Raw genomic sequence first — 21,514 nt, 5'->3', positions numbered from 1 at the left:
TTACCTGTGTTTTTCTACTGCCCTGAACAGCTACATGTCAGACGCCTACCTAGATTCCTTAGGTCATCAGTTAGATGGGAAGCACGTGCAAGCTGACTGGCCAACTGGATGACAAAATGACCAAAGCGATTGAGAATTAACGCTCTCTTTCTTTGCCTCTTCAGGGCACGGTTAGCGTCTACCTTTTCTATATACGAATAAGTGTCATAAAACTGGAACAAAATTAACATCTCTGATCTGTTCTCCACACCACGTTTTGTCAATAGACTCAAAAGCTATTCTTATGGGGAAAGCCAGAAAGGCACCAGCAGACAGAATATTATATCAATCCTGTCTGTTTGAGATATCAAGAAAAATAAATCTCTAAATAAATACAGACTAAAACTAATAACATTCACAGTTTGACATGTAAAAGAGCAAGAGCGACAAGAAAATAATTAATCTATGCTACCCAAAGAGCTAGACCCACTTTCATGAACAGACCATCATGAACAGTATCAAAGTGGCTCCATCCATACAAAGAAGAGAATGAGAGCAAAAGGATTCAGTTATTTGTTGTGCAACGACTCATCTTTGAAAAAGAAATTATCAGCTTTACTACTAACTTTGCAGGAAGGGGGGGAAAGAAGATAATCTGTTCAACATAAATAAAAAGAGTTGTCTGTTAGAAGCAGAATGTTTTCTGCTTCTAAGATGACCACTACAAAGAGAGAGAATGGGAAAAGATTGACTAAACACACCGCGGTCTTCTATTACAAGATTTTTAATAATTTTATCAAATGTGTACACATTAAGTCACAGTCAGTTTGAAATTCACAGCTACCACAAAAATATTTTTAGATAAGATCTCATGAAAAATTGACATAGCTGAAGTCAGAGTTCAGAAACATGCCATTAAAATTTCAGTTTCTAGTTCCCCACCGTATCCGAGAGCTTCAGATGCCTGTATACTTTGAACACTACAAAAATATATTTTGTACATACAAAATCAGTATGTAAACCACTGAACAATATTAATTTTTTTTCATGTTAAGAAATAGCAGAAGACCTACCTTAACATTAAGTAGAGCAAATAAGCATAGGTAACTTCCATAACAAAACAAAACAGAAAAAAAAAAGGTAAGGACTGCTGCAAAGCTGCCTCTGAGCAAAGCAGGCTTTGTAAAAATTTACAGATAACTGTTAAACACATCTGATTTTGCATTTTGGGTAGAGGCAGCACACAGAGACAGAGGGTGGCAAGAACAACATGCTAATTCCTGTGGGACATTATTCCCAATATACTGTTATGCAGCGTAATGGGAATTTGGCCAGAGAGGATTATCACGAATCCAAGTTTTAATGCCTCTGCTAATGATACAAAGAGAAGAGACTCTTGCTTGAGATAAGGCCAGTTTAATTGTTTAAAAAACTAGGTAACTGTCTGAATACTTAGAACGAAAACATGTCAGCTCTCTCAACTAACATAGTTTTGCAATCCTTTTGAAAAAAAAAAAAAATTCTTCAGTATCACTCCTAGATCTTACTCTTAGCACATCCAGTCACACTCAAGGTACTTCATATGGGGAGTTCACCAAAGTACATGGATGATCCTCTCTTAAACATGGATATTTCTTTTTACATATAAACTGCTACTTTCAGTAGCAGCTTGATTCCAGTGCCTTCATTTGGCTTTCGGCTAAAGAGAGCAGCATTGAGTCTGTTAAGCGTCATATAAAATTTATCTGAATTTTAGTAAAACAGTTAATATAGCATCTCCTAAAATAACTTCCTTCAGTACAAAAACCTTAGCTTTCAAAAAGACAGCACAAATTCTTCATGTCTTCATATTGCCAATTAAAGTATGTCTTCCCCAAAGTAATCTTTTTTTTTTTTTTTCTGGAACAAAATCTTTGCAACTTCTTTTCATTTGACCACTTGTATCTTTTCCCTCAATTGATCAAATCAGGCTTCTTCAAAAAACAGAGGTAACTACATGAAGATAGGAATTTTCAGCTAAAGCTCAGAAACTTCATTTTGTTCGTGAATGACTTTAACAGGAAACTTTTGTCATAAAGAAATGTACCATTTTCCTGTAATGACTGATCTTCTGTTTTACCTAAGAATTTTGATGTGGTGCTGGCTGGAGTTTTTAGCTGTACCTCATCAACACACAAGTCTAAACAAAGATAAATCATGTGTGAAAGACTTTCAGGTTTGTTTAAAATGCTAGACAATTTGGATCCGGCTTCATTTACATTACAGTGTTTTTCCTTCATATAACATATAACTCAAAAAACTGTTGGTCTTCCTATTTTGTGCTATGCAAATGAATTTAAATCTTTTATCGCTGTTGCTAGTTTATACAGTCTCATTTATTTATTCCACTTCAAAATTAATAAATTCACTAAATTAGGATCTGAACCAGAGTTACTCAAGGAACACAAGAATAAGCAGATCATTATTTGAAACAGATAAACACGTACAGGCACTGTGGTTTTCCTCTTAGCAATCTTCACTTTCTACACAGTCTAAAAGACATGTATTTCAGGAAAATAAATTACCCTTTTTTAACAAAGCAGTTTGAGTGAAGTTATTTAATAAGACAGCTTGTCTCTAGAAAACACCAGTTCCAGAGAGAGATTTTAAAAAAATAAAACAAGCCCAGTGAGTTTTACCCTGCTGCTGCTATTTTGAATTAAAAAAAGGGTTTTTAAAAAAGCAGGAGAAAGTGTTGCAGATAAACAACTCCCAGCAACAGGAGCACGTAACAGTGCTGAAGTTTTATAGTACACAACTGAAGAAGACACCGAACTAGATGAAAAGCTGCAAAATTCAAGGTACCATGATGAATAAGAAGAGTTAAGTGGCTTCTAGGAAGCTTCCTCCTACTTCATGTGCAATCTCAGAAGTCTTTTATTACAACATGTCAGAAAGCATTCAAGCTTTTTTAATATATTCATTCTTATACATGTGCTGGTTTTGGCTGGGGTAATTTTCTTCATAGTAGCTAGTATGGGGCTATGTTTTGGATTAGTGATGAAAACAGTGTTGATAACACTGTTTGATAACACTGAACAGCCACCTGAACATGAGCCAGCAGTGTGCCCAGGTGGCCAAGAGGGCCAATGGCATCCTGGCTTGTATCAGGAATAGTGTGGCCAGCAGGACCAGGGAGGTGATAGTGCCCCTGTACTGGGCACTGGTGAGGCCGCACCTCGAGTGCTGTGTTCAGTGTTGGGCCCCTCACCCCAAGAAGGACATGGAGGTGCTGGAGCGTGTCCAGAGGAGGGCAACGAAGCTGGTGAAGGGTCTGGAGCACAAATCTTATGAGGAGCGGCTGAAGGAGCTGGGGTTGTTTAGCCTGGAGAAGAGGAGGCTGAGGGGAGACCTTATTGCTCTCTACAACTGCCTGAAAGGAAGCTGTAGCGAGGTGGGGGTCGGTCTCTTCTCCCTAGTAACAAGCGATAGGACGAGAGGAAACGGCCTCTAAGCTGTGCCGGGGAGGTTTGGGTTGGATATTAGGAAAAACTTCTTCACCAAAAGGGTGGTCAGGCATTGAAAGAGGCTGCCCAGGGAGGTGGTTGAGTCTCCATCCCTGGAGATATTTAAAGAATGGATAGATGTGGTGCTCGAGGACATGGTATAGATGGACTTGGCAGTGTTAGGTTAATGGTCGGACTCGATGATCTTAAGGGTCTTTTCCAACCTTGACAATTCTATGATTCTATGATAACAGAGGGATGTTTTAGTTATTGCTGAGCAGCGCTTACACAGAGTCAAGGCCTTTTCTGCTTCCCACCCCACCTGTGAGTAGGCTGGGGGTGCACAAGAAGTTGGGAGGGGACACGGCTGGGACAGCTGACCCCAACTGACCAAAGGGATATCCCACACCATAGGACGTCATGCTCAAGCTCTTCCTTGTTGGGGGAAGAAGAAGGAAGGAGGGAACGTTCGGAGTGATGGCGTTTGTCTTCCCAAGTAACCGTTACGCGTGATGGAGCCCTGCTTTCCTGGGGATGGCTGAGCACCTGCCTGCCGATGGGAAGCAGTGAATGAATTCCTTGCTTTGCTTTGCTTGCATGTGCGGCTTTTGCTTTACCTATTAAACTATCTTTATCTCAACCCACGAGTTTTCTCACTTTCACTCTTCTGATTTTCTCCCCCATCCCACAGTGGGGGAGTGAGCGAGCGGCTGTCCGGTGCTTAGTTGTCGGCTGGGGTTAAACCACAACACCGCCATATTGTGCCACTGCTATAGATCAAACACATGTGAGGTGACAAGTCTGTTCAATTATATTATATATATATATATATACACACACACATACTATGGTGTGTGATATGGCACTACGCTGAAGCTGTAAAAAGATTTCCAATTAATGGCTAAGAACCTGCCATGCTGCTATAAATATTCCCTAGTAATTACATTGAAGATTTCAGTCTCCATCCCGAAATCAGTTAATTTTAATATTGTAAGACCAACCAAACTAGCTCCCTTTTGAAAGGTTTATTGGTTAGGCAAGAACAACTTGCAGGTACTTTGTCAACTAAAATACAATGCAGTGCATTAAAACCAGTTCATTACTGTCAGTTAAGTAAACCCCACTTCAACTTAGAAGTTTACATCAAGTTTTAATTTGCATTATATTCTCTGTTCAGTCTGATTAAAACTTCATTCTTTTCAGCCCTTGAAATCACTTTTACCTTTCTAAAAATTAATTTACACACTATAGAGGATCCTAGGGGAAATGCTGTTGTAATTTAAATGCAGCATTCAGGAATAAGGTTCTTTATGACTACAAAACATTGCAAACTGCTGACAGGCTACATCTATATTATCATGTATTGCAGCACAAAAGGAGAGAAGCTATAGAGCAAAGCAGTTGGTGCCTGCATTACACATGCTTCAGGGCATTACTTGTGACAGTCAGCATAAGCAGACCTTCTAACAGAAGGTTTCCAATACAGGATCTCTTACTTTCCACTCTCAAGAAACAATATCACAATCAAGTCTACTCTAGAAACTCTTCTAAATAAGCCTGGCTCAGCAACAAATTGTGATATTGCCATTTTTGCCAGTTTCCTAGTAGCTTACAACTGTTTGGAAAAGCAAAAGCCACACGACTAATAATCTCTTTCCTCCACACCATAATCTCATTCACTTATTTTTTCTTCCTATCTCTTCTAATCATTAATTAATCAATGTACCAAAAGGTTGGGGTTTTTTTTGGAATTCAGGACCATTGTATTAATTAAATCACACTCATTTAAATGCTCCATCGTTCCTTGGAAAGAAATCACGCTTCAAAGATGTTCTACCTCCTTCCCATTAGATCACAATTATCCATACACCTACTATTATTTACTATAGTTTCTTACAATTTACCCGGTACGGATATCAAATTTACCGAACTCCAGATGGGTTCAAAGGGTGGAATTCGGTTTACCTTACTTCAAGAGAAGCATCGATGACTACAGTCAGGTGCAGATACCTAGTCGGGACTGAGATAGCCACATATGTGTAAAGGGAGTGATGAATCTCGTCAGATGAATCACTGGGGTGGCCAGGATCATTAGGATGCCTAGGATGCAGATATCTACACTGAAGACAAACCCACCTCATTTAGTTGAGAAGAACTTCCGTCCCTTTCTGAACTCTTAAAAAATGCAGAGATACATTTGCCATTTGTAATTTTAAAATGAGAATGAAGACAATTTAAGAAATCCATTAACTGCAACTGTTAGTAGTTCGACTATTTAATTTTAAAATTTTTTTAGCATCTGGTACCTGAAATTTATTGCTACTCATTTTACAGTTCAGATCACTCCCCACCATAAACCTCCTCTAATTACACTTTGAAAGAATTCTACAGATGTAGCGTCTGTAGAGGCAGGACCAAACCTCAGAATCTTCCTTCCTGAAAAGACAACCTTGATCAATATTTTCTGATACAGCTCAATCTTTCCTGAGCGTCTCTTTTTATACCTCAATTATGTTTCAATTCTAGCAGGCTTCCTGCTTCTAATATATTTAAAGAAGTTATTAGCTTTCATGAGCGCAGCAAGTTACTCCTCAAAATCTTTTCTGGGCTCATGTTCCTCCCCCCGCGTCATTTAACTTATCAGGGCTGACTTTCCCTTCTACTCTCTCTGTTTGGACAAAACATCCACTTTCATCCAGTAAACTTTTTTTTTCTCCCTGTAGTGGTTTAACCCCAGCCAGCAACTAAGCACCACACAGCCGCTCGCTCACTCCCCCCCGGTGGGATGGGGGAGAGAATCGGAAGAGTAAAAGTGAGTAAACTCATGGGTTGAGATAAAGACAGTTTAATGGGTAAAGCAAAAGCCGCGCGCGCAAGCAAAGCAAAGCAAGGAATTCATTCACTACTTCCCATCGGCAGGCAGGTGTTCAGCCATCCCCAGGAAAGCAGGGCTCCATCACGCGTAACGGCTACTTGGGAAGACAAACGCCATCACGTCGAACGTCCCCCCCTTCCTTCTTCTTCCCCCAGCTTATATACTGAGCATGACGTCATATGGTATGGAATAGCCCTTTGGCCGGTCTGGGTCAGCTGTCCTGGCTGTGCCCCCTCCCAGCTTCTTGTGCACCTGGCAGAGCACAAGAAGCTGAAAAGTCCTTGACTAGTGTAAACTCTGCTCAGCAAGAACCAAAACATCAGTGCGTTATCAACATTATTCTCATCCTAAATCCAAAACACAGCGCTCTACCAGCTACTAAGAAGAAAACTAACTCTATCCCAGCTGAAACCAGGACACTCCCCCAACTGCATTTATTTTGCTGTTTAACTACCCTTGCTTTTTTTTTTTTTTTTTTAATTTTAATGGAGAATACATTTACTGAGAAGCTACTAAGACATCTTTAAGCAAACATGCCACTCCTTTTAATTTCTTCCAATTAGCTTCTTTACTTTTATGTATCTCCTCCTTTTGAAGCTTAATACTACTGTCAAGATGGTTTGTTTATTTTAAAATCATTCATATTTGTTTATCCTACATTTTATTTCTAAGACGTACAATCTTGTTTCCTGTGACCTAAATATGAAGAACAGGAGAAAAAAAGAGGAGCAGCACTATGGGAATAGGCAGGAGGAATGGCAAACAGAGGGGAGCAATGGTGAGCAACCAGCTCAAACTAAAGAAAATGAGCTGAAGCTTTCAAGAACTCTTTCTACAGCAGTCTAAACAGGGAAAAATGAGAAAGTCATAGCAAGACATAAACAAGAGAACAGGATACGGCTAGGTGAACATACAGTAACAAGTTGCTCCAGCAGTCCCTCAAAACAAGAGGTGGTTTTAAATTATTCCATGCTCTGGAGTAGCAGCAGTTATTCTTTACATTTATAGGTTATTATTCCCTTTCTCCAGTGAAATGCCGTTTAGTCAAATCTGTGTGGGGGACTATAACTCACCAAGTGCCCATGCAGCTTCATTTCATTTTCCCAGGTGTTTGGGTGGAAATTCAAGACAATGTTTGAAGTAAAGATCCTCAGAAATTGAGTCTGGACTTTACTGTTGCCAATATAGGCTTGGCAGAAGGCTTACGCTTAAGGGCATTTACGCATTCGCTTTTGGTCTAGCTGTCAATTTTTATGAGCCCAGTTTAATATTCTTTCTTATTTCCTATATTTCTACATAGCAATTTGAAATTTAAATATCACCAAGTGAATGCATATGCAATCTGTTCTATAAATAAAAATGACTCTAGAATACTGCATAGTTTCCTCTTTCAAGCTGTGACATAGAAAGGCATATTTTAAGAGTTGTCAGACACCACGTCTGACGATCAAATTACAATCAGTCCAGGCTTAACCATAATTTCTAAAGATAAAAAAAGGTTTGGGGATTTTTTTTCTTAGATAAAGCTCATCACTTCTTTGCAAAAGGCACAGACCTCACCCCGGCAGTTGACATGTCAGCCATCACCTGAGCACAGCAATCTTGAAAGGAGGATGAAAAGGTTCTGAAAGCGATCTTGGATCACTGGCATACAGTCCCTGGTCCTCCAACCACCACCAACTCTAAGCTGTCAAGGCATCAAAGTGGTCTGCCCAGCCGACACTGACAAGTCCATCACAACTGATCTAGAGGATGAGGGGAACTGAAATAGCATTCAGTATAAATTTTGGCAGAAATTCTTCATCGGGGAGGATGATCTCAGCACAGGCTGAGAATAAGTATCTTCTGGAAGGTGAGAGATTGTTTTAATGAGAAAACAGACTGAAGCCAAACTTACAAACCTCTAAGGTTTGCATGGCATGAATCAACGTGTCCTATGATTTTGAAGAGCCAAGTAATAGCCACTACTGCAGTAGGGATAGAATCCTGCCACCATGGCGTTCAGAATCACATCAATGAAATTTAGACAACTAGGGATATTTCTGAAAATTCAACTCAGGACCTTTGAAAGGAACAAAACCCTTTTTTTTTAGGTAGAGCTGTGTTTTTACCATCCCACCGACCAAGCGCAGCCATGGCATGCAGTCGTTATCTTAGATAAACCATAAAAACAACTCCTGACCAAGTAATGCTCTCAGCCAATCCATGGTATTTCCTGTGCAGTGCCTGTATGAAGATACATAAAGTAGGCATACTGAAAATGAAAATCCACATACAGAAATCCCTCCCAATGGAGACTGATGAACTCTGTTGACAAGGTTTGCTTCTGAAGATAAAATATCCAGCTACCGCAAAGAAAGCCCCTAAGTCCTTCATCACGTGCAGGACCTCGTCTGTCCTCTGGTTGAAGAGAAGTGTCGTAACAAGTTAAGTCTTTCACTGAAGATTTCATGTCTTTCAGCAGAATCAATGACTGTGGCCAGAGTGATGAGTATCCACTCTGGGGCGGGCATGCCCCTATCAAAGGGGTATTTGTGATGAAGCCCAGGATATCATTTTTAGTTTGCTAGGGCTAAAACAAATATCTTCATGACATGACTAGAAAGTTAAGTAAGCTAAAATTGTTCAAAATCTTATGCTTAGTGAGCAAAGAAGCCCTGATAATCAGATCAACAAAACTGGAACAAGTAGTATATCTTCGCCAAGCTGCCAGACATTTTGTGGTCATGGCTGTGGAACTTAGCCTATTTATTTTTGGTCACTGCTACTGCTGAAAAGACTCAAGGAAAAGGTCATCACAGAAAGACTCGGAATTACATGATATCCACTATTCTCTGTCCTTCTGGTGCACTATTCTCTGTCTTTCTGGAGTTGAAAGGTAAACATGTACAGACATGAGAGGCCACGTGGTCTTTCTTCAAATTGTTAGCCAGCATGGTTCTGTTTCTAAAGAGAGTATTTGTGTTAATCTAGGGAATGACAAGAGCAGCACAACAGACATTTTGAGACACCAAAGGCCATGCTAATGCTGTAGTAGTACCTGTGCTGACAATCCAGTTGGCTAGAGAAGCATCTAAAGGTCCCAAGAGATCTCAGACAATCATGCAGGCTGTGTCCAAAAATCAATACCATGATAGAGAGAAGAAAAAACATGGAACATTGTCATTTGTCTTGCTACCTTTGCCTGCTGCCTATCCAGGACCAACAGGTAGAACTGGTGTCAGAAGGCCAACATGCACCTTCATAGTAGCCTCCACAATCCCAAACATCTGCCAAATTGCTTTGGGAACTAGCCTCTGTCCTAAAGTCTAGTAACAAGGATGCAGCTGGAACTAACAGCGGTTTCCAATGACATAACCACCAACCACGCACAGGAATGACAGGAAGGCATGTTTCATGAAGTACTTCTAGATCTTGTTCTCTCCATCACCTACCGTCACTCACCTCAAGAATAAAGGCATCCAGAACACTGGTCAACAGATGAAAAATGACCTCTGCATGTTTCATGCAAGGCAGAATTATCACAGAGTCAGTAGTTTAAGTACATGACAGACAGATCAGTAGAGATCTCAGATGTGAACCCTGTCATCTCACTAGAAGGCTGAAAAGGACTAAAGCGCAACAACAATCACAGGACAGGACAATCTTAATGGCAGAGGTATGCTGAGAAGCACTGAAAAGCGTACATTATTGCCCAAATAATAAAATAGACAAACTTAGTGGATCTTTAATGAACTGAACTTGCTCCAAAAAAGGAACGAAGCACTCCTAGCTTCATCACATACCATGAATGGTGAGAAAAAGTCATCTCAGTGCACCGAGGTCCTTGCCACCAGAAGCAAAACAGCAGGCGTGACAGTTGGAAACCCACTGAATGTCTGCAAGAACGTGAGCTTGCAGGGGTGATGCACACACTCTCTGTAAGTGGTTTCTGTCTGGACAGTCACTTTTTGATAATAGCTGTTTCCAAGTAGCTCCATTATTTAGACAGGCCCCAACAGATGAGCTAACTAGGAATCATTTGCACACAATACAAATCACAGTCCTTTTAAGTACTATGATTATTATCAGTAAAGAGCCACAATAAAATACTGGGGGTTTTTAGAAGTATCTGACCTTACCCAAATCAAATTCAGTGTGAGCTGTACACACAGTGTTATGTTTCAAAAAGCATTATGCAAAAGATATAGATTTAATTCCAAGCAACTTTGCAATTGCACATTTATTTCTTATTTAAAGAAAGAATGATTCTCAAGGGCTTGTTAACATTAAAACATAATGGCTTGAGATTAGAGAGCTTTTATGCAGAATTTGGTACCTCTTTTTGCTAAGCAGAAGACTCCATTTTATATATTTATGTAACTAAATAGTTCAATTTTAAATCAGACTCGTAGCTTCCATGTTGTTAAAATAGTGACTGACGTTTCCCATTTACTTGATGATACTTTTTATTCAGATTTCCCAGGCTGCATTGCTGGAAATTGTAATTCAAGTAAACATATACAAAAGTTGTGTTTTAAAATAATTATCAAGTGTCATTCAATTAAAATATAAGAAATTTTCATTTTAAACACAAACAAGTTTTGACTATGCGTTTGTATTCTGTAAATAGAAGCAAGAGCTTGTAATTAATAAGTCTTTCATTATAACTACTAAATCTCATCTTCTGAACTTCTACTTGAAGTGAAGAGGAAATCAATGTTTTCTGTTTTCTGAAGTCCCAGTATCTCAACTTCAACTGAACTACAATATCGATCTCAGAAGAATTACAAAAAAATTACAAGCCAGCAATACATTTCTGGCACTGTCGTCCACACTCTAGCTAGTCTGGAACACCACTAACCATGTCTGAGCAACATGCTAGCAATAAAAGACTTCAAACACAACAGCAAGTTCTATTTTGGATGTCTTCAGCAGAAAAGGAGAAAGATTCAGCTACTTTTCAAAAACATTGCAGAACATTTAGTTTGATTTTTCAAAGACACTAAACATCACAGTTATCATAGGTCTTATGAAACTGGAAGCTTTACTCACACATATGATGTCTGAAGAGAAGAAACACATTGCTTCTCTTTAAGATTTCAAACCTTTTTAGGATTAGGGATTAGCAATATCATATGTGGACATGCGTAGTAGAAGAGCTTAAAGCCTTGTCTTCAGCCAAACCTTCCATACATAAATCAACGAAGCTTCATTAAAAGCCCAGGAAAATCCAAGGACCTTTAGACAGCAAATAAGATCTACAGACAGAAAGATAATTTATTCCATTTTATCAGTTCCCCTCCTTCCTCCACTACTGATTTGAGCCAATAAACAGAGGGAATTCACTGGCAGGCCAAGACCTAAAGCTTGCCAGCAAAGTTCTTCACTGCAGGAGTCACCGAGGAGAGGCATTTGTCCATTACTAAAGGAGAAAAGAGGGGAAAAAGCCTGCATCATTTTACAGCCATCCTCTTTTATCATAAACGAGGGAATAACTGAAAAATACGCACCTTTTACCCAGCTCACTGTGAATCAAAAACATTTTTAAAACCTTTCATCACTAATTCTGTCTCATTATTCTGGGTGATAAATAAAATCTGTCTTAAACATTTTTTCCTAAGAAACATAATACAAACATAATATTTGTCACCTTTTGCTTTTCCAGGTGATTGTGTAAGTGCTACATGCCCCCCCCTCAAAAGGGACCTCACACATATCATTACCATTTCTGAAAATCATCCACAGACACATTCATTCCCTTGTTATCCACTGACGAATGTAATAAATCCCAATGAAATCTATTGCTGAATTAAAAAAAAACCACACCAGAAATTGAAAGAAACCACAGAAACTTATCTTACTTCTAGAAACTTAAGCCTACTGTCCTAGTTAAATAATATCAAATTCAATTCCATCATGTTCAGCTGCTACAAGTCATTGTCTCAAACACAGGGACAAGGATTGTGCCCACTCCCTTAGATGACTTCTGCATCCAGACTATTAAAGTTTCATCAGAAAACATCTCTCATCAGAAAACTCATCGGAGATTCACTTTGAACTACAGTACACTCTTCTGAATTTACTTTTCAGCCTCAATTCGTCTCAATCTCTTCATTAATAGCACTTACGAAGGCTTGAAGGCTGCTAGTATTTTCAAATAATACTTCTTTTTTAATCCACACACAAATTAAGCCTCTGATCATATTCCTAATATTTACCAAGAAAATAGAGCATTAGGCTTGAGACAGTCAATCTACAGATGGAAAACATTTAAGACAGTTTTATTTTAGGTACTACACATCAAAGTCGGAACGCTGTAATATTTACAACTAGTAACACCGTATATGTGATTGATTACCGTCAATTACTCATGCATACACAGAATTCCCTAACTTTTGTGCTCTCCATTACTTCTCAAATTAAATAAATTTCAAAACAAAGTCACATTATTTGACTTTAGGACAGAAGAAAATGCAGATATCTCCTTTTTTTAAAAATCATACCTTGATCAGAAAGAAAATCCAGCATGGTCTGGAGAAGGAAAGACAGATGCCTGACACATAGAGCGGGATTGCCCATTCTTCTGGAAGCATATACTAGTTCATGAAGCAAACGCATCTGTACTGCAGCCCATCCTCTATGAGTTCCTATAAAGTAAGCAGTCATTTAATTTTTTTTTAAAGCTATAAGTCACCACAAACCAATTGGTTGTGGTTTTCTTTATATACTAAGCAATAAAAATCAGCCAATGGAACCAATAATTAAAAAACCAAATCTTGTCCTCAAAACAAAAGAAAAATTAGGATCTTTGTGTTTGCTTGAATATTTAAATGTGAAAGCAATTTTTGTTTTATATGCTTGTCTATCGACTAATAAATTCATCATTAGAATTCAGAAAATGAAGTTAACACTTCCCATGAAGTAAAAAATAAAATGATACACAAACCTTTAAAGTTTTATATTTTTTAAATTGTCTGAACAAGAAATTCACATGAGATTTCATACAGAAACTTCGTTTTTATTCAAATCAAGTACTACTTAACTCCCCTTGAAGATCAAGCAAAAGATATTTTCTCTAAATGCTTTCCTGGCCATTAAAAGTCAGTAAAAAGCAATGAAACTACAGGACATGAGGCACATTTCCTGATTTTCAGTCTTTAAAAACTAAGTTTCAGACTATAAATTATTTCATATTTGCAAAGTATCTATGGTAACAATAAATAGATCATCATAATGCAACTTTTCTTTCAAAAATGTAATATGCAGTACTTTTCATGAAACTTAAATCTGCTTTTAGTACTAAGCAAGAGCAATAATTTTTAAGTAACAGATATTCCAAGATAGGCAATACTTCATAAACTTCTAAACTGCCTTCCTTCTAATATTACCCTTCAGCATTTGGCAAACTTTTTCAGAAATACTTACTGCAACCAAACCTTGAGAGTTTATACTTTGCACACAAGTCTCATTATTTTTCATGTGTGAAATATTGTTCTTATCAAGCAGTTCTTACAGGCTACAGTGATCTTTCCATATGTCTCCGAAAAAGCCATTTTAGGGGTAAAATCTGACACAGCACTTCAGTGAAACATAAAGGTAACTTAAAAATGAAAGATAAACACCCATCATGTCACTGTTTTTTGTAATCATCAGTTCTTGCAGAACTTCTACAACCTCTTCTCCCAACACAGTCCCATCCCAGTCTTTTCCTTTTCCATCACAGGCCACAGCATATTTTTTCCAGTATGTTCTCTCTTCCTAGACTCTTTGTGTCTTTCCACCTGGTCCACTTGGCATTTGCTGCCTCCTTTCACGTATCATTTGTTTCAGTAACTGCTAAAATCACACCAGTTTAAAAACAAAAACAAAAACAAAACAAGCGTCCACACATACAGCAGGTTGTCTACATGCCTGTTTCACAGAATCATAGAATCGTTAAGGTTGGAAAAGACCCTTAAGATCATCGAGTCCAACCGTTAACCCAGCACTGCCAAGTCCACCACTAAACCATGTCCTTGAGCACCACATCTACCCATCTTTTAAATACCTCCAGGGATGGAGACTCAACCACCTCCCTGGGCAGCCTCTTCCAGTGCCTGACCACCCTTTCGGTGAAGAAGTTTTTCCTAATATCCAACCCAAACCTCCCCTGGCGCAGCTTGAGGCCGTTTCCTCTCGTCCTATCGCTTGTTACTGGGGAGAAGAGACCGACCCCCACCTCGCTACAACCTCCTTTCAGGGAGTTGTAGAGAGCAATAAGGTCTCCCCTCAGCCTCCTCTTCTCCAGGCTAAACAACCCCAGCTCCCTCAGCCACTCCTCATAAGACTTGTGCTCTAGACCCTTCACCAGCTTCGTTGCCCTTCTCTGGACACGCTCCAGCACCTCCATGTCCTTCTTGTAGTGAGGGGCCCAACACTGAACACAGCACTCGAGGTGCGGCCTCACCAGTGCCAGTTTCATCAATACATGCTCAGCCCACTGCTTGCTGCTCCACTCCTACAGCATTTAGTGAATGGTCCCCAAAAATGCTACTATACAAAAATAACGCACGTTTTTGGGCTATATGGAAAGGTTTACTCAAAAGGAGTTCCCAAGCAGCATATTAGCTGTCTCTTTCTTTAGAGGCAAAATGCAGCACAGTATATTAAAATAAAGAGAACTTTTAAAATTAGTACTTTATACGCAGCTTTAGATAACATCGATAAAGTTGTTCAAACATAGCTTACCTATGAAGAGCAGCAAGCAGCATATAGCTTGCAGAAAGTGAACGCAGTATTTAGCAGCTACAAGAATAGACGTGTTCTTATGGGCTATTTTTGCATTGGTTTTTAATAGACGCAATAAAATAGTAGTTCAAATGATATATAGCATCTAAAAAAAACTGTTGAAATGTCTTAACCAAATGCTAGTCTTACAGACAACATCACTCTGCTCTAATTTGTAGAAAAACGTGACATATTTGACCCTGCAGATACAATTAGATTATATGTACATATGTATCTGTGTCTATATACAAAAATATCTGAAAGAATCTTTCATTCTTTGAGTATAAGATCAAATAACAACAAATACCAAAAGAAATACAATTTCCGATACACAAGTTGGAGGCACTAATTGAAAAAATACTCAAAAATAAAATACGACCTTTTTTGTACTGAGAAGTGCATAATAAAAAAGACATTTTTGAAACAGAGTAGAAACAAAGCTTTCATAAATAAAACATAATTATTTGCTGCAGACGGAGGACTACAGCCCCACATTCAGCAGTAGCTGGCATAAATCTGAAATTATTGAAAGCAACACTAAGAAAAAGTGAAGGTACAGTTTTAAAGAACTGATCTATTTGCCGCAATTAGTTTCAGATAGGTAAATGATTTTGGTTTAATTTGAAATCTCTCAAGGAAATTAGTTATAGAAAGCCAGTTGAGTGACCTACTACGCTAATGTACACTTTCCCAGAGACGCTTACCTTTGCTGAAATCTTTAGGATCCAATGATAAGCTGTAGCCAGGGAGAGTTTCCAAAAGCAATTTGTAGCAGGCCCTCCACCCAGGTTCTGGGATGCTAGGTGCAGCGCACTGCATTGCTGCTATACGCTTGAAAAAAGCAGACTTGCGGTGAAAACCAATACGTTCATAAAGCTCGGAAAGAATGCTGTAACGTTGGATTTTTTCTTCCTCTGAAAGCTGAAATTTAAAGGGAAAAGAGAAAAGGATTGGTTTTAATCAAAATTTTAAAACATATATCTGAGTTTTAAAAAGAAAATAAAATACCAGGAGGAAAAAAAATGTCGTAGATGTATCTCCAATGCTACAGAAGGCCAGTGATTTTGCATCTAGCCAGTCACAACAGCTTCTACTGCCATGAAAACTTAATCTGGCTTCAAGTTGAACAGCTAACAAAAGCAGCAAAGAGAGTTCTTTAGCAACTTTATTTGTCAGTAGTACTAACAAGTAAATAGTCAAAAGAGTTAATAACAGCTAAACAGCTCCTCATTTTATGGAACATATTTAACATGATATTCATGTGCATAATAAGAATGCAAAAATATACCATTTCCAAAATCTATTGATTTACCAAGTTAAATGTTTTCATCCCTTTAAGATTAAATCTAATTATTAATCTTGAAATCTCAGGCTATGAAAGCAAAGAAACTATTGTCTCAATTTTTCTGTCTCTGATCTTGTAAACCACAAAATTTTCATTCTATGATATTATACATATGCAGACTGCCAACTAGTGAGGAAGAATTCAGTGAAAGATTAAGCCCTTTTAGGCTTAAAGTTGAAGCAAACTTGATGAATAACTACCAACATGTGCTTCTTTAGCTTATCAATATATTGGCACAAGTCCCAAGTAACCATTCTTTCTCCTCTGCTTTGAATGACAACCTTGCCTTGAAATCAGACAGCCAAGAAGAAACTGCTGCAGAAACTCTGGAAACTACCAACTACTTCAAGTCTACATCCCAGTAACGAGCAATACAGATTTCTGAAGGTGGACCAATGCTGACACCTGGTGCACAGTATCTGGCATGCACAACCAAAAGCAATATAAAAGATCTTAAATTACTCTAAAGCTGCTAACATGTTTTGCAAAGGCATTTAAAATGACAAACTTCATACAAAAATAGCACTAAAGAACAGAAACAGTGTTCCTGCAATTCATTCTTCAAAACTGAACGTATCAATCAGTGGATTCTGTGTTTAACTTCAGATACTTAAAGCCTTGGAAAGTCAAAAGAAGATACTAGCCACACTGGTTACCTTTTACAGAAATAATTAGGTCTTACAGATGAAGCTTTGAAACACCTTTTAGTCACTTAAATCCTAATATAATTTCAAAAAAAATAGTCTGTTTTCAAAAGTCACTTCTAATTTTGGACATAGGGATGAGAGACCTCAAAGAAGCCTACAGTTTTCAGAAGGCACGATGACCTTACCTGGTTCAAATCTTAGTACTTCAGGATATGAAAAGACACAGACAGACTAGGAAATCATTTTAGAAAGTTTCAGACAATTTTTGAAGCTGAACTTGCTATTTCCCTCAGAACTGACAACACAAGATGATGCCCAATGCAAAAATACCGCCCATCCATGCAAAAGACCAATCCCTGTAACAGAAGTTGTAAAAAGGCAATTGCACCAAGCTGAAAACTTTCATGAATCAATGCAGCTGGAAAGAACATGAGGCACAAAAAGAAAATATGGAACAATTTGAAACCAGTTTCTCAGAATCCCCAAAAGCTGTCATTCAGAAAGAACATGAGGTGTCAGATTAAGGTTACCTACTCTAGCAGAAAAAAAAGCTGCTCCTTTTTTTTTTTCTTTTTTTCATTTATGTCATTTTTAAAAAGCTAACACAATAAAAAAAATATGGCAGCAGAATTAGAAAGGGCATAAGTGCATGATGGCATACTGAAGTTAGAAAAGCTTAAAAAGGAACTATTAAAAGCTATTCCTTGAATACATGATATTGTCAGTGTTCACACACCTATGGAAACGAAATTTAGAAGATGAGAAGAGACAGGGTCATGCTACCTAGGTAGACATGAGTGCTTATTAATAATTGGAACAACTATCAGAGAGGCAACAGATTCTCAGAAAGTTCTATTTTTCTCATATCTGAGTAAGTTTTTAACATTTCTATCTAACTTGTTGCTTAGTGATTTCCCACAGGTGTTTTTTTCTGCTGTCAAATATTGGTTGTGCTGATGTTCCACCTACCTGCAAGAGAAAAACACTGTCCTACAGTTTGTTCCCCTAACCTATCACGGGATAACTCCTCCTTTGAGTTAGTCCAAATTATAAATATAACTATTATCTGCTTCCCTGCTATACACAATAAATCTTGAAGAGCTGTAAATATAATTCCAAGTCATACCCCTCTTTATGGAAAATACATTCCCCAACACTGGAAAGATGATCTCACTTGTATTTCTCATAATAATGCTTTCTAGAAACTCTTCCACCCAAGAAAACGACAAAGTAGCAGATGTGCAGTTATGAGCTCGATGAACATCATCCTTGACTGAAATCAATAAAGGTAAAGAATGGTTCACAGCTCAGCAGTGGGCCTCAGTGCCCAAATAATCAATATTGTCAAGGTGTCGGTTTGTTGGGTTTTTTTAAAGCAACCATATACTGAACTTCTACAGTGGCATAATGATAATAGCAGATATAGCTGTGTCCTGGTTTCAGCTGGGATAGAGTTAATTTTCTTCCTAGTAGCTGGTATAGTGCTGTGGTTTGGATTTAGGATGAGAATAATGTGACAACACACTGATGGTTTAGTTGTTGCTAAGCAGTGCTTACACCGGTCAAGGACTTTTCAGATTCCCATGCTCTGCCAGGGGCACAAGAAGCTGGGAGGGGGCACAGCCAGGACAGCTGGCCCAGACTGGCCAAAGGGCTATTCCATACCGTATGATGTCATGCCCAGTATATAAACTGGGGGGAGTTGGTCAGGGGACAGCAATGGCTTCTCAGGGACGGGCTGGGTGTCAGTTGGCGGGTGGTGAGAAGTTGCATCACTTGTTTTTCCTGGGTTTTGTTTCTCTCTCTCTTTTTGTTTCCCTTTTCATTACAAATTATTTTTTTATTATTATTATTATTATTATTATTATTATTATTATTATTATTATTATTATTACAACTAGTAAACTGTTTTTATCTCAACCCACAAGTTGCTTTTCTTACATTGCAATGAAACCTCTCCCAGTGCAACTTGTACTCATTGCCCTTTGGTCGTCTTCATGTGGCTCCGTGTGAGGAAAAAGCCTCCCTCCTCTTTGTAGCCACCCTTTAGGGACCAGAATACTGTGATGGGATCCCCCCCGAGCCTTCTCTTCTCCAGCAAGAAAAAGACCTAACTCCTTCAGTCTTTCCTTCCTCATCAGGCAGGTTCTCCAGCCCCTTGATCGTCTCCGTGGCCCTCCTTTGGATCCTCTCCAGTCTGTCTCTGTCTTTCTTGAACTCTGGGGACCAGAACTGGACACAGGACTCCAGGTGCAGCCTGACAAGGGCTGTGTAGAGTGGGATGACCACATCTCTGTCTCTGCTAGCAATGCCCCTGCAGATGCAGCCCAGGATCCGATTTGCCTTTGCTGCTGCAGCAGTGCACTGCTGACTCCTGTTCAGCTTGTTGTCCACCAGGACCCCCAGGTCCCTTTCAGCAAAGTTGCTCCCCAGCCATACAGAGATCCTGGCCTGTGCTGGGCTCTTTGGTTATGTCATCCCAGGTGCAGGACGTTGCACTCGTCTCTGTTAAACCTCATACAGCTCTTGCTAGCCCACTCGTCCAGCCTGTCCAGGTCTCTCTGTAAAATGGCTCTCCCTTCTGATGTGGCCACCTCTTCACTCAGTTGGGTGTCATCATCAAGCCCAACATCCAGATCATTTCTGAAGATGTTGAGCAGTGTGGGGCCCAGTATCGATCCCTGGGGGACTGTGACAGGTGCATTCCACCCCTTAACCAAACTAGCAGTAGTTTGGTACAGGCTTAAAGGAGGCAAAGGCCTGAGCCGTAGTCAGGCCAAGAACTCCTCTAGTTTCCATCTGTTCTCTGAAAACCCACAAAGAAGCAGAGTGACACAGTGAGCATTGATGCAATATGAGCTTGGAATGCCAGTCACACGATTAACACATGAATAGCGCCTGGCTTTTCCAAGACTCATTCATCAAGGAACAAAGAAAGTTGTGGGTACAAGGAGTCTCATGCATACCTTTCCCGTTGCGTGGAATTCGACTACTAGCCAACCACCTTATTCCATAAATCCGACAGCCTAAGTGAGCCTTTTTGGAGCTCTCCCTGCTAGGCAGCGTGGCTACATGGCCGTGATCTCCCCTTGAACTGGGACACCTCTCAAGGTTGCTCCTCAAGGCAGAGAGACCTTTTACCAACAGCAGATCTTTGGATAAGTCCAATTTGAGCTCTCCCTGAACTGCAGCTGGACCGCACGCCAGATGACTCTTCCCTTGAGCAGGGACGCTTCTCAAGATTTGAGATTCCTTACCTGAGACTAAGAGATCCTTCCTTGCCCAAGGCAGAGAGATCCCTTACTCGCGACAGATCCTCGGTAAGTGACTGAGAGCATGCTGAATTAATATTAATGAAACATTACTAAACCATGTAGCTACTCAATATTAATTATTATAAACTTTGTATAGATAATTCTATTAGACATAAACCGTTGTCCAAGTCTGAGACTAAGATTGGACCTAGCCGCACCTAGGCTTCGTAAGGAGTTTAGAAAGCAAGGGGGTTCACTCTGAACCTCACGACTCAACAGGAGGGTCTTCCTTACCCTTTAGCATCTCCAGTCTCTGTGTGAATCATTCTAACTCGATTCTCACTCAATTTTCCTTTGTACGTTTCTTCCATGCAGTAATTAATAAGGTGAACCTTGCCATCAAACTTACTGAACCTTGGCAAACCCCTGTTAAACTTTGCTAAATTCCATCTAATTCATTGACCTCAATAAACCATATTTCTGTTTCTCTCTTTTCAGTGAGCTGCATTCCACTCATTCGCAACAGGGACCCCGCTTGTGACAGGCTGCCAGCCCAAGTAAAATCCTTTGATCACCACCCTCTGAGTGCGGCCTGTTAGCCAATTTCCCGCCCATCTTGCTGAACACCCATCCAGTCTGTATCTTGCCAGTTTGTTCAGGAGAAGGCTGTGGGAAACAGTGTCAAACACTTTGCTGAAGGTTGCTAGACGGTATCTGCATCAACTCCCTAAATTCTGACTGAGCTACAACAAAAATACATAATGTACCTGATTTTTATTTCAAGGTTTTCCAGACAGTGGGAGATCTGGCATTTATGGACTATATTTTATAGAGCGTGACGATGCACACTGAGGCATGCTTTACACGCAAAGATTTATTTGCGGGGTCAATAGCTCATGGCATACATCAAGTTCAAAGTTCCTTTAGGGGAAAAACAAAGCAGAGAAAAAGAGACCAGCCAGCTAGGAAGAAAAGCAGTGGGGCCTCCAGAACACCCTTCCCTGGTTCTCTCCAACACAGCAGGTAAAAATGTCTTCTCATCACGGTTTTTCGTTAGATGCATTTCATCAGGACCCACTCAAACTCTTAGTTGTTTCTATTTGGGACGCTACTAGAGCTGGCTGAGGCAAGCTTTGGTCAGGGCATGTGTTGCATGCTGACTAGGTGCCAATCTTTGTGCT

At 39.5% G+C, this 21,514-nt stretch overlaps 1 protein-coding gene across 6 annotated transcripts in view; it reads right to left on the bottom strand.

The window, feature by feature from the left end:
- Positions 1 to 21,514, bottom strand: part of TRAPPC9 (trafficking protein particle complex subunit 9) — a 523,335-nt gene that overhangs the window by 470,950 nt on the left and 30,871 nt on the right. For all 6 annotated transcript variants that reach the window (XM_087743404.1, XM_087743675.1, XM_087743764.1 and 3 more), the window contains 2 exons: positions 15,792 to 16,008; positions 12,825 to 12,968 (listed from right to left, as the gene is read on the bottom strand). In XM_087743404.1, coding sequence (XP_087599530.1) covers positions 12,825 to 12,968; positions 15,792 to 16,008 — 361 coding nt within the window. The remainder of the gene's footprint in view (positions 1 to 12,824; positions 12,969 to 15,791; positions 16,009 to 21,514) is intronic.

The sequence above is a fragment of the Nipponia nippon genome, unplaced genomic scaffold, assembly GCF_047370975.1.
Source record: "Nipponia nippon isolate SJK-2023a ecotype South Korea unplaced genomic scaffold, ASM4737097v1 scaffold_1, whole genome shotgun sequence".
Lineage (NCBI taxonomy): Eukaryota > Metazoa > Chordata > Aves > Pelecaniformes > Threskiornithidae > Nipponia > Nipponia nippon.
Note: the sequence above shows the minus strand (reverse complement) of the source record. Positions and strands in the feature narration are given on the sequence as shown.